The sequence below is a fragment of the Parasteatoda tepidariorum genome, chromosome 8, assembly GCF_982258835.1.
Source record: "Parasteatoda tepidariorum strain Cologne lab strain chromosome 8, Ptep-v5.0, whole genome shotgun sequence".
Classification (NCBI taxonomy): Eukaryota; Metazoa; Arthropoda; class Arachnida; order Araneae; family Theridiidae; genus Parasteatoda; species Parasteatoda tepidariorum.
The window spans coordinates 22,520,264-22,534,235 of NC_141762.1; the positions used below are offsets into that span (position 1 = coordinate 22,520,264).

Genomic DNA, 13,972 nt, shown 5'->3' on the forward strand with positions numbered 1-13,972 from the left:
ATTGCATAAACTCTAAGCATTTCACTTCGTTTCCTTTTCAAAATCTTTAAATCTCTTATTTCGGATAAAAACAAATAACTTTTCAAAGAGATGGGACTACAAAGTAGCTCATATTTCTCCTTCTCTTTTATTCCAAAAGCAATGTAAACATTTTCATTTTCTCTTAGCAACCCAAAGACTGAGCCGAAAAGAAAAGAATTTGCTCGCCAAGCAATTTTTATGAAAACTAGATACCAGAAAGTCGTATCGGAATTTTAAAGAGAACAACATTAGAAAAGTTTCGAGTAAAAATAATAAAAAGATTTTAGCTGGTTAGAATGAAAGTTATAATACATTCAGCAAGCAGATGCAATTTTTAAAAGAATACTCCCTTTTTCTGAAAGCAGCATATTTTTCTTCGTGTATAGGTTTTCGCAATTTTGTGCATGAAACTATGCATGAATTATTCATAAATGATATCCTTAAAAGATATATATGTTTTAGATACTACTTAAAAGTCAGAGTATTTGAATTTTTAAATAGAGTTTACCTTTATTACGTATATGTAAGGAAATATTTTAGAAACGTTGGTGATAATTCTTAAATATCCAGATACTAAATGTTGAAGAAGTATATCATTTTAAATTGGAAGATAAATGAAAAGCATAGATTATCAACAGAATTAAATTCACAAAAATAAAATAAGAGCTAGAAAAATGAAAAATAGAAAATCACACAACAGTTGTAAACATTATACTTAAGAAAGAAATTTTTATAAATATTATAGAGTAAATTAAAAAAATTAAGCAAACTCTTAAATTCTTAATACTTATTGTATGTAGATCTCTGAGTTCTTTGAATTTCATTGATGCAGTGTTAAACACCTAAATACACTCTATAACAAAAAAAATCGACGCACAAAGAAGGAGTTGTCTGATTGAAACGAAAATTGGTGGATAGGAAGACAATGTACAGAATAGTAAATGATTAAAATTTCAGAACAATTGAATAATTTATTGTAGAGTTACAGTAACAAGTTCAATAAGGTGTTGACCCACTTCAAGCCTGGATACAAGTTGTCACACGTCGTGACGTAGACCGATAAAGCTCCCGGATGGTCTCTTGCGGTATTTCCTGCCAAATTCGATCCAATTGTGGAACGAGATCATCAACGTTCCGTGCCAGATGCAATCGCCTTCCCATCATATCCCAGACATACTCGATGGGAGAGAGATCTGGTGAACTGGCAGGCCAAGGAAGAGTTTGACAAGCTTGCAGGCAGTTTATAGCAACACGTGTCGTATGTGGTCTGGCATTGCCCTGCTGAAAAACCAGCCCTGGGTGTTGCAAAAGGAACGGTAGCAAAACAGGTCTTAGGATGTCGTCGACGTACCGCTGTGCCGTAAGTGTACCTCTAATGACGACCAAAGGGGTCCAGCTGTCAAGGGAAATGGCACCCCAGACCATAATGCCTTATTGAGGGCCGGTGTGGCGTGCAATAGTGAAGGCAGGATCCCCCCTCTCCCCTAAAATATCAGCCTATATAAAATATCAGACTAAAATATCAGCCTAATATAAAAATATCAGCCGCTCTGTTCATCCGGTTTATTTTTATGAATTTTACAATACTTGGTCTTTACAATATTTTTAATTGATCCAGGGGACAATAAATGCTAATACTAGAGAAAACAAAATTTGTTGCATTTATATAAATACTTCATTTTACATAATTCGGGAGTGGGGATTTTAGATCTGATATTAGTTTTAGTCCTAAAGATACAGATGTTTCTTGAATGACATTTTTAGTCTATTTTTTGCCGAAATAAAAGCTTAAAAATATTATAGATAACAGGAGGTCACGTAAATGTAGAGATAAACTTTTAGAGGAACATCATCAGGATTAAAATGGCATAATAACCCATATTTAGAGTTTAGAGGAGCTTCCAAACTATGACCTATTCAGAAGCACACGAAGAAACAGCTGGCATTTTCGTAACAGTAACTCATTTCGACAAAAGATAGACTAAAAATGATATTCGTCTAACAGCCGACACAAATTTTTGGGTTCACGACAGTTAATGCTCAATTCCGAAGCCTTGTGATTTTGAATCCAATCCAGAATACAAGGAAACTCCAGGATAAAGTATTGGGAGAAATTTGCCTTCGTCGAGAACTTTTTGATGGAATAACCCGAATTTGTGTTCCAACAGTGAAAAGATTTCATGGTTACCTTGACAGAAAGGGGATTCTAACTCATGATCTGTCTACCACTGAGGATATTTTGCGTCAGCACTGTGGTCGGTGCGAGCCGGGTGCTGAATTCTAAACGATCAGCCATCGCTGGGATTCGAACCCAATTCACCTCATTGGAAAGCAAATGCTCTGTACCCTAAGGCACCACAGCTACAAAAAATGTAATTAGAAGAACTGTGGATTGAAGAGTGAAACTGATTTCAGATTTGAAATCAGTAATAGGCCTTGATGCATCCAGTCGCCTTAGTGCATTCAATCTCCAATTCGCATTGATGTATTCAAGATCTGTTAAAAAAATCTTCTCCTACAGAAAGCAGAAACGAAAAATATTTTTTTAATCTAATCATTCAATAGGGTCATAAGGTTCTAATCAGTAATTATGTTCAATAAAATCTAATCATTCATGGAGTTTATTAGGTATTTATCATAATTAGATTCCTTAGTTATTCATTAGATTGATTATTGATTAGCCTGCTTATTGCTTAGATAAACTGCGTTGTTAATTTTTTAATAAATTATTGGATTCATGACGTTTATTAAATTCTAATTATTCATTTTCTAGTAAACATAAATTAGATTCATTCAGTTCTGATCACTGGGTTCATGATACTAACGAGCAAGGTGTATACTGTCGTGCAATTGAAAAAAAAAAGTATAAGTGCTTCACGATTAATTCCAAGAAAAGCAGCTTGACAACTACTTTCCTTCTATTTCTAATGCTACAAACACTAAAATAGAATTTCAGAAATTTCCCAAAGATTCAGATTTTTCCCAATGCCCGCCTGGGGAATGAATGACATTTTGTCATACAGGCAACTGAGCTAATTTGTGGGCCACTTTTTCAGGGGCACCATATTAGGTGAACCAACGTTGCTCTCACAGTAAAGACAGATAGTATGAGAATTGAAGAACATCCATGCCTTGCCCGGGATTCGAACCCAGAACCTTTCTGATGCAGGGCCAGTTCCCTGACCCCTACACAGTCCGGTCGGCAATGTGATAAAAATTTTTAAAAATTTTACCGCAAAAAGATGCCAATTATATGAAAATTTCAAGTTTGAAGTTTCTGCTGTTTACGATGATTTTTCAATTGCACATCAGTATAACTGGATGATCCAATTATTATGATTCCAATTATTAGGGGAAAAGTCAAATTATTAGACATCCAGGCTTTATTTTTTTTTAAATTTATCTCCATTTTAGGAATAATATATAAATTTTTTGATTACAATTTAAACTAAGTTTAGTTACTTAGTTGAGAATTTGATCTTCCATAGATAAACTCAATCTTTGGTCCGCAGAATTTCTTTATGTCGTCCTTGAATGCTATCAGGATTAAACATTGCAACCTTTATTGAATTCGAAAAGTTTAGGGTATTACTATTCGAGAGAAAGAGAGATAGATAGAGAGATAGAGAGATGTTCCCCATTAAACTAAAACTTCGAATTATAATGTATATTTTACTGATAAAATATTTAGATATAAAATTATTTACATGATAAAACAATAAACATCTTAAAAATACCAAACCAGCATAAAACAAAGAAACATTTTTATTTTCAAATATGAAATATTTTCTATAAACTATCGTTTGAAAAAGTCGAAAAAAAGGAATCAAAAATCGTTTGTTAAAAATAGAGCACAAAAGAATTCAAGAAAGAATAGAAAAATGCATTATTTATTAGTTTAATATATAAGAATACGATGCCGATATTGTAAAAATATAGCAAACATTTGAAGAATTTCGGAGTTTTGGCTATATCTCTCAAAAAGAAGGGACAAAAAATCATATTTATCAACCAAAGGCACAAAAATGTGATGGCGTTGACATTCGTCCCAACATAATTTGAGCAACAGGAATGAATTTTGATTCCAATACGAAAAGCAAAGAATTTTTGACAAATATAAGCAACAAAGGTAAGAGATTGAATATTGAAAGAAATTATTAGATATTTTAAAACAGGAAATATATTTAAGAAATCGCGTGCATTTTAATGTTCTATTGCAGTCTTTATCTATATCAACATTAAATCTATGTATGCATAATTCTAGTGCAATTCTATTTCATAGAATAGTTTTACTGACTGTTAAAGTAATTTTCATAAGGAAACTGGTGAAAAAATTAATTATACAACTTCTGTCACTGATGTGGACATAATTGTCTGAAAGCTCCTTGCTAACGTAATTTTTTTTTCTGGAGTTAAAAACTGATTTGTTCATCGGAAGTGAAAGAATCTTAGTTTGCAAATTGAAAGAATTTTGTCTGCACAGAGAAAAATGGCCAAAATTAACGGAATCTTGCCATGTTTCTGGCACTGTGTTAACTCCAAAAAGCTCGGTACCAAACTGGTTTGATAAATATTTTGGTAAAATTAACAATAAATTATGGTTTTATAATCTATGATAAAATTTTAAAAATGTGGTAAAATTTGGTAACGTTTTCCTGATGCTTAGAGCATTACCTAAAATCCATTCAATCTTTAAATTTCCTTTTAAGTTTCATATTTTTCACCAAATTTATTAAACTAAGAGCTGTAATTTTGAAAACCAGAATATCCGATAAACCGTTGCCGTATCAACGAAAAAATTACTAAATGAATGGCTTAAAAACTGTATCAAAACTGGACCACAGTACTGGCGTAAAATATTCTCAGTGGTGGACGGATCATGATTTAAAGTCCCCTAGCCGTTAGGCTAATCACGGTTTACTCCTGCATGTAACGAAATGTGGGTTAGTTCCATTAAACATCCTTAAAAGCCCTCCTTGGCAAATTTCTCCCAATATTTGATCCAGTAGTTCCTTTGCCATCTGAATTGGGTACAAAATTACAAGGGTTACGGAGTTAAACCTTGGTCGTCGTAAACTAAGAATTGGATGGGCTGTTCAACGCCTGTTATAAAGTAAAACTGCTACATACCTTACTCATTCAATTACACATCCAATTAGATTTATGTGAACTTACTTGCAGTTTCAAGTCTCTTGCTGCTCTAAGTGTCTCATGTACGGCTGCTTCCATTTCTTCATTAGGAGAAATTTGGCCTATCTGCTCCTAATAATAATAATTTCAAATAATGAATATGGTGAAAATTGAAGAAAATTAACCGGTGATTTGAAAATATAATTTCAATGAAATGGAAGGAGATGGGGATGATTAATTTGGTGCATTCTGATTTGGAAATAAGATCATTTTAACTCAATATTCAATGTTAGTTGCAAATCTCGCCAAGGAATCGTCTCGTCAATCATGATGTCACCATCTGAAAACCAGTTTAATAGAACCGCCTTGGTAATATTTGTATTAAAATGCACTTTGTTGCAGAGAACTTATTGTTTTATAATTTTTTCAGCCAGGATCGCCATCTATTGTCGAACTTAGTAAAGCCTCTGGACTCTTGATGAGAATAAATAATCTAGTTTCCAAAGCAGAAAGCGGTTTAACTTGTATTACTTGACTTTATTGCTTTTTTTGAAATTAATTTTTCAAATCGTAGCTCATTTTTTAAGATTTATGCCAATTTTACTTCAAGCAGTGTTTTTAGATTAATTAGAAAAATGTAATTTAAAACTACAGTTGCTAAACGGTTTCTGATTGTAACAATCATAGCTCAGTTGAAACACCAGTCATAATTCATACTGACAAGTAAATGATTTAGGATCGAAATTATATTTGCACGTTTTTAAAATAAAACAAAAAAACAATTTACAATATTTAACTATAACGTGCCGGCTCAAAATATGCTACAAATTTACACTATTTTAAATGTATTGATCTTGAAAAGACTTATTTTCTTGCTGCATCTCATTTTCTTTTTAATTTTCTATTGCAAATTCATTAATCTGTGAATGAAAAAAGCCTTTTTATTTTATTTTATATTTTAATAATTGTTTAGTAAAATTATCTTCCCTCCTTATGACTCGTAAGCTTCCCAAGCAAAAAAGCCAAACCAAAAGCAATTGTAGTTAATAAGTGCACGTGTACAAAATCATTCTGTGTATAAAATAAGCAAACTACGACAAATGACTATTACACTTATAACTCTGACTGTAATAGCATAATGAAAAACGAGAATTTCATATGAATCAAATATCATGTAATTACTTATTAGACATATGTTGTTGCACATTAATATTTTTGAGAGAAATATTTCAATTAATTAAAAAAATTAAAGTTTTTCAATTTATTTAAAAAAAATATTTACATTTTAGGGATTTTTAACTTCTGTTAAATGAAAAAAAGATAAAGGAATGTTTGTCGAATCAACATGTTATGTAAATACTCTTTATCCAGTTAGAGTTAATGTACTTAGGATGCAGAGAGGAATTTTTTTTCCCTTATTAAAACCACATAACATGAAATCAGTTCCATGGAAAAAAATTACTAGCAGTCGACGAAAACATATTTTTAAATCGAAAGAGTTCTTTTTGTATACAAGTAATACATACAATTGTATGCAATTTTTGAACATAAAAATCTTAAAACTGACTGTTTTATAATAACTGCTCAAGTATTTTTTTTTTAAATTCCTTCTCATTAAAGACGAAAATATCGATGCACGTAGGTGGTCAAAAACAAATTGAAAAAATGTGTCCCGAATCATAAGTATGAAAGGCGCGTATATAAAACCTGTATGATTATCGGTTGGAACTTGAAAAGATTTCTAATAATCCTCCTCTATCCACACCCTCTCTGTAACCTGATTGTTGATAATTTGTCGAATTACAATTGTGTTCTTGTTTCCCTCCTCTAAGTAAGAAATGCGATGCCCAAGTGTTATGTTTTGACTAGGAATTTTTACGGGTGATCATTGGAGAACACCCAGTATAGTTTGCCTAAACTAAGAACTCCTCTCGTCACAAAGTCTGAAGCAGTCTGGTTCTATGGAAACAAGTATGGCGCCTTTTTGGGAGGATAGCTTCACTGTAGGACTAACACAATAGACCGAAGAAAGATTCCTTTTCTCTTGCCAATCCAACCCGAAACGATTCCAATCAGTGACCCCGAACCCCTACTTGAAATAGTCATACCTCGTTACCATAGTCACGGCCACAAGTCCAGATGAATGTCTGTGGGAGTTCTTATTTTCGACAAACTATACATATGTATTCCTGAGCTGCTGTACTTACGAGCTGTACTCCCACTCTGAGCAGCTGGTGCAGCTCCATTTTGAGTCTGTCGCAGAGCAAGATGATACGCTCCCTATGCTCATGGGATGTGTAAGCGGAATCGGTGAAGTCTTGACACCTCTCCACCACAGAATCCAAGGCACTGGTTAACAGACCCCTGTAACCGGGACCTGCCATAGTCATCATTGTCATCTCTACGTGATCCTGGAGGAAACAAAAAAGGGATTGCATCTTATTTTTCATACACTTTGCACCATAACTGATGCAAAATATTCCGAAATTAGCAGGAAAAAAATTTGAAAGAATGTTAATTTCAATTTAATGTAATCATTAAATTCATTCGAAGCAAACATTAACTCCCGATACGATATACATTTAAATTAAAAATCCGGAATTTTTTCGTAACCAGAATCGTCTTTACCGAGGGCATATCAAGGGCAGTGCCCGCCGAGCCGTGCGGAGCCCTGAAAAATCCGACTTGAAATTTATTTTCAAAAGAATTATTTATTTTTTAAATTTAAGATTTATTTAGAATTTATCTTTAAACTTAAGACTGCATTTTAAAAAGGAAGAAGAAATGCATTGCTTTATGAATTTTAAAAGAAATATATTATATTGAATAAATATAATGAATGAATTCTATTCAATTGAATAAATATAATGAATGAATTCTATTCAGTTGAATAAATCTATTCTGATTAATGTGTAATCATTTTTATAATGCATTGAATATATTATGTAACTACAATACTAAAAAATAAGATCAGAATTAAAGCGATAGATAATTTATGTCTCATGATTTTAAGTACATTAGCTTAATGCTGAGTTGACTGACTTAAACTAATGCGGTTTAAGCCATATATAGAAACTAAACAGTTTTTTTTTAAATTAATTGATGACATTCCTTATTTTTTATGTAAATACTTTTAACTTGAGAAAATAAATTTTTGCACATTTGTTTTTAATTTTGAGTTTAATTGTTAAAGTGAATATTTCTTACTTTAAATAAACGTAAATGTGTAATTTTTAAATGTTTACACCCTATTGCGTTCCTAAAAAAATATCTCAGTAGAACAAATTAATAAGAAAACGTTTTATGTTAGCTCATGTCTCTTAAGATGCTTTACAAATGCTAAAAAAACAATAAAAGTTCTCAAAGTAAGTTTAGAATAGTTTATTAACTTTTTCATTATTCCTAGTTAAATCTTTTATGTATTTAATCATTTAAAATAGTTTTTACGTTTTAGAAAATTATTTGAATTTTAAGTATTGAGGATTACACTTTGGCCCACCTAATATGGTGCCCCTGAAAGAGAGGCCAACCAATCAGCCCTGTAAATGCCTGAGTTGACGAAAAAATGTTAGCACAGGTGGGCAATGGGAAAAAAAGTATTGAGGATTACCAATGGTTACCATCTGGAATTTTTTTGAAATTATATCTATATATCTTAAAACAGATTAATTTCATGTATGTGAATTTTTGGTTGCTCGATCTTAATCAGTATAATGTATTATAGGGGACCAAAACATTTCTGTACCACGGAAGACCTGCAATTAAGACGGCCCTGTTCGTAGCGGATGTCTTTATAATTTTTCCCGGAAACAACGCTATGTTCAAAAGTTAAGCATAGTTTATTCCAATATATAAAAGTATGCTTTATTTTTGGAGGCTAGATTAATTGCTACAAGAACTTTCAATTGCTCTGGGCAAAAATTTAGTTTAACATCTCCTTAGACGTAAGGTACGAAGCATTCAAACAATGTCCTGCAATTTATTTGAATTTAGCGAACGATAAGATTTCGAAATTTAGTCCTATTATTTGAAGGCCGCTTTTAGTTTTTGAGAGTTCCGTGATGTTTTTGAAACAATGTATATCAGCGCGTGTTAGCAATACTTCAAATGTTAGCTTAACTGCCACTTTCAGTTTTCAAAAGTTACGCTCTGTTCCTGAATGAATGCATATCAATTAGCAATTCTTTAAATGTTAGGTTACGGCCACTTTTAGTTTTCAAAAGTTACGTTCTGTTTCTGCATGAATGTATATCAGCGTAAATCAGCAGTCTTTCAAATGATAGGCGAATAGCCACTTTCAGTTTTCAAACGTTGCTCTCTGTTCCTGAATGAATGCATATCAGTGTGAGTTAGCAATTCTTCAAATGCTAGGTTACGGCCACTTCTAGTTTTCAAAAGTTATGCTCTGCTTCTGTATGAATGCATATCAGTGTAAGGTCTTTCAAATGATAGGCTAATAGCCACTTTCAGTTTTCAAACGTTACTCTCTGTTCCTGAATGAATGCATATCAGTGTGAGATAGCAATTCTTCAAATGCTAGGTTAACAGCCACTTTTAGTTTTCAAAAGTTACGCTCTGTTTCTGTATGAATGCATGATCGCGAGTTAAATGAGTTGATTGCGAGTTAGCAATCCATATAATGTTGAGTTATCGGCAACTTTTAGTTTTAAATAGTTACGCTCTGTTCCCTGAGGAAAAAATTGAGTCTCTCTGTCAAAATTTGAGTTCTCCAGCTAGTCTTGACCTGCTCAGAAAATTTTCATTGCTTATAAAATTTTTTGATGACAATATTGATATGAATTCTTTCTGCAGTGGCCAGAAAATAGTTGAATAATGCATTGACTCAAAAAATGGAGCTTCAGTATAATTTTCAGCGCTCTAGCTAACTAGAAAGTGATCCAATCTTTTTCTGCAAGATTCCATCCACATAATCGTTCATCCATCGAGATTCCAATGTAAAGATTGCAAGATTGAATTCAAAATTATAGTTCCTATTACCGCACATTTAGAACAAAATATATAACTGAAAAGAAATTTTTTCGACTAAATGATTTTTATGCCGTGCTCAAATTTATCATGATTAAATTACCAAATTTTGTCATATTTACCTATTTTTATCAAATATTATTAAAACATATTTCATTGCCAACCTCACCAAAAATCATTACAAAACCACTTTGGTGAAAATAATCAAACTTTTTTTTATTCTCATAAAAGCAGAAACACGGTGAACTTTACCATATTCTGGTCTTTTTGAACAGATATTTTTCTTAGTGCAGAATTGCAATAACAAAGCAACTTTATTAAACTAGAACTAGCTTATATTTAGTACACTAAAAAAGTAAACTTTGATGCGTGAAAATTTAGGGCTTTTTTTGAACTATAACTTAAGAAAAGTTATATTTTCTGAATTTAAACGAAAGATCTTTAACTTATATTTAAAAAAAATATATGTCTAGAAAAAAAAAAGAATTCTTTCACTAAGAGTCAACGAAGAAACATTCAAGTTCTTTTACATTTTAAATGAAAATATTCCAGTTTTCTCGAACACAATTAAAATTTCAAAGTAAAAGAATTTTTTATTTATTTATTTACATATCTTTTTTTACGTAAGCCTGAATTCAAAAGACTCGGAGAAAACAAACAATGACATTAGACTTTTAACTTGCATTTTTATTTCAGAAACAATCAAGAAAAGATAAATAAACAAAAACAAATAAAATAAAACATCCTGATCATTATTTCACCTTGCAGTATTTCTTTTAATAATGGCAACAGTTCTTGTATAGTTTCAAACAGCAACTTCATTAGAAGACATAAAAATTCCACGGAAAAGAAAGAACATCAAGAAAGCGATAATGCATGCGAAATCGCCTGTTCATTTTTCTTCACTATTGCAAAACACACGAGAAAAAAAAAATAAAATTCTCTCTTCATGTTTGACGGTGCGTTTTATATTTTCAAGCTTACAGTTAGCTTTAGAATTTTTGTTTACTTTTTAAAACTGAAAGCATTTTATTCCTTTTCATAACTTCCTCTCATAATTTCTTTTGGAAAACAGCCAAAATCCCGGTGACAAAACAGCCGATCATATCATAGGTGTACTCAAGAGTTTTTTTTTTTTTTCTTCTTCTGGAGTTCTATTTTTAGGTACAGACATTATACATTGCAGTGATATTCTTTTCTTGACATTGAATTTTTATAAAGAGTAGGAGAAAAAGTTTCCGTTCGTTTAAACATCCGCATAGTTTTCTTGCAATTTTACATTAGATAAATAAAAGTTGTTTTTATCAGGCAGCAACTGTCAAATAGCAAAATTTTGAGATAAACGGGAAAGAAATTTTCTAAACTTTTGAGATAATGTGTAAATATTTTCTTTTTTATTAAACTGCTTGTTACTTTTATAGATTTTGATGATGTCCCCGTGTATCAAAAAAAAAAAAAATTGCATGGATGACCCATTAAGGATGTGAAAGTTTTCGATGGCCATGCAATACTGATAAATGAATCAAACTAGGTGTAAGGAATATCGTGGGTGTGATTTTATGTGCCATCCAAGCTAAGATAAGGATGTTTGTGGTGCTTTACTGCAATGTATCTACCAATACAATTCCAATTCACTAGTATATAAGACATGTTAACTCGATTCTATGTTGGGGTGCCTTTTCATTGATGAAGGTTGACATTGTCGATAACTACTTTCCTCACGTTGGCGAACTTCGGACGAGATGTGAACACGCCTACCTTGTCAGGAACTCCCACTTCTATTTGAACACGCCTATTTCGATGGATGATCCCCTATTGAACACTTGACATGCTACTTGTGACTGCGATATCATCCGCCTCCTTGCACTGTTGCTACTCATCACACACATCTCTATCACACACAACGTTGGCCTGTATACACTCGGCAGCTAAAGACAACACAGGAGCGACCACGACAGTGAACTAAATACACCTCTCGCTATCAGCACTCAAAAGTACGGTGATCTCAATACAGCTCTCCCGGCTTCTTACAAAACAGAAATGAATGAACTAGTGGTGTCAATTCAATGAATTCTGTCTTAGATATAATTGTGGTGGGGGAGTACTATAGTGCATCTACCGATATAATTCCAATGCACTAGTATATAGGATATGTTAGCTCGATTCTATGATGGGGTACATTTTCATAGATGAAGTTTGACATGATCAATAGCTGCTATCTCTACAGTTACCATACTTATATGAGGTCTCATGTTTTTTTGGAATATTTCACTTTTTCTATGAATCAATTCTAATTGTTTTCTGTTGCTGTATCAACGATGACTGATTCAATGTGCAACAATGAAGAGTTGGCTATTAAAAAATACAATAAAATGAAAAAAAAAACGAAATTACTTTCCGGGCAGCCCAATGTGATAAAAATAAGCGGATATCATTATTGTAAAATATTACGCGTTGCATTTTTGTAATTAATTCCAGTTCATTTTAGATCTTGTATACTGTTGGCGAAAGAAGTGCGTGAAATTAAAGTTTTACGCATAATGACGCTTCGGTAACTTTTTCTGCTACATCATTATAAGGCAGTGTTTCCCAAAGTGTGGTACGCGTACCCCCAGGGGTACGGGAACAGTTGAGCGGGGGTACGCGCTCTTATGCGAAATATCTTGCAACAAACGAAAATTTTAAAAATTTTTATTTAAAAATAAAGCTAGCCATGAGAATGCATGATTACGTATTTTTCTATTGGCTATTTTTTTGCAGAGTTAACAGTTAATAGTTAGTGGTATCAACAGCCAGTAGTGATTTGTAACTCTGTTGCAATTTTTTTATAGTGAAAAATACATTCATTATTTTATTAGTGGTACACAGCATCACGAAAAGTTTAGAAAGGGCACACAAATGTCATAAGTTTGGGAAACACTGTTGTAAGGAACAGAATAAAAGAATAATCTTTCACAAATGTCATATTGTAAAAAATTCCAGGTTAAATTACAGTAAATAGTACAGTAATAGCGTCCTGAGTGCAGCATCTTCAAAATTCCTTTTTCCATAAAATCCACAGACTTACAATAAATATTTCATTAAAAATTACGGTATATCATACTTTTGCTCTCAAAATTTTACGATAAAAATGGCGTTTACTGTAAAACTTTCCGACTCAAGGTTAAATTACTCAAATTACTTGCATTCAGGGGGCTAATAATTTCTTCGTAATTTTATCCGAAATGTTTTAAAGTGTAAGTTATATATTTTGAAACAAATTATGTGAAATTGAGCGGTCAGTTGTGATTGGCAAAGTAATCAATAACAATTGCCTTAAATTGCTAGGACATTTCATAAAACTTCTTGTAAAACAAGGAAGCAGCCATCTCCAAAAATAAAACACAACAAATAGGCATGCAAGCCGTGGAGTATGTAGTAATAAATTACGAATTGTATATCGAGAGGTGCTTTGATATAACAACCACAATATTATGTAATAAATTAACGCTACTGACTTCTGATAGAACTAATTTGTCAGAGTACAAAATTTGAATGTAAGTTTCCTTTTTTCTGTTTTTGGTTTTTTTTTTCACTTTCTACACTAATATACTTAAAATATTCATAATCATCTTCCTTCTTTTTGTACTTATAATAAATAGTTTTAATCTTATTTTTAAAAATTCAATGTTTATGCATTCTGAAGCATAAGAGCATTACAATCTGTTGCCAGTTAAGAAAAAACCATTATTTCTATGAAGAGTGCCAGTTGGCACCTAAGTGCACGCTGAATGGATGCCAAGCTCCCAGCTTGAAAGTATATCAACATCGCCAACTAATTAAACATTGCGCAGCC

At 32.2% G+C, this 13,972-nt stretch overlaps 1 protein-coding gene across 1 annotated transcript in view; it reads right to left on the minus strand.

The window, feature by feature from the left end:
• Nucleotides 1-13,972, minus strand: part of LOC107442117 (alpha-catulin) — a 313,254-nt gene that overhangs the window by 36,419 nt on the left and 262,863 nt on the right. The window contains exons 7-8 of the mRNA XM_087149981.1: nucleotides 7,359-7,562; nucleotides 5,197-5,283 (exon numbers count right to left, since the gene is read on the minus strand). Of these exons, the coding sequence (XP_087006107.1) occupies nucleotides 5,197-5,283; nucleotides 7,359-7,562 (291 nt within the window). The remainder of the gene's footprint in view (nucleotides 1-5,196; nucleotides 5,284-7,358; nucleotides 7,563-13,972) is intronic.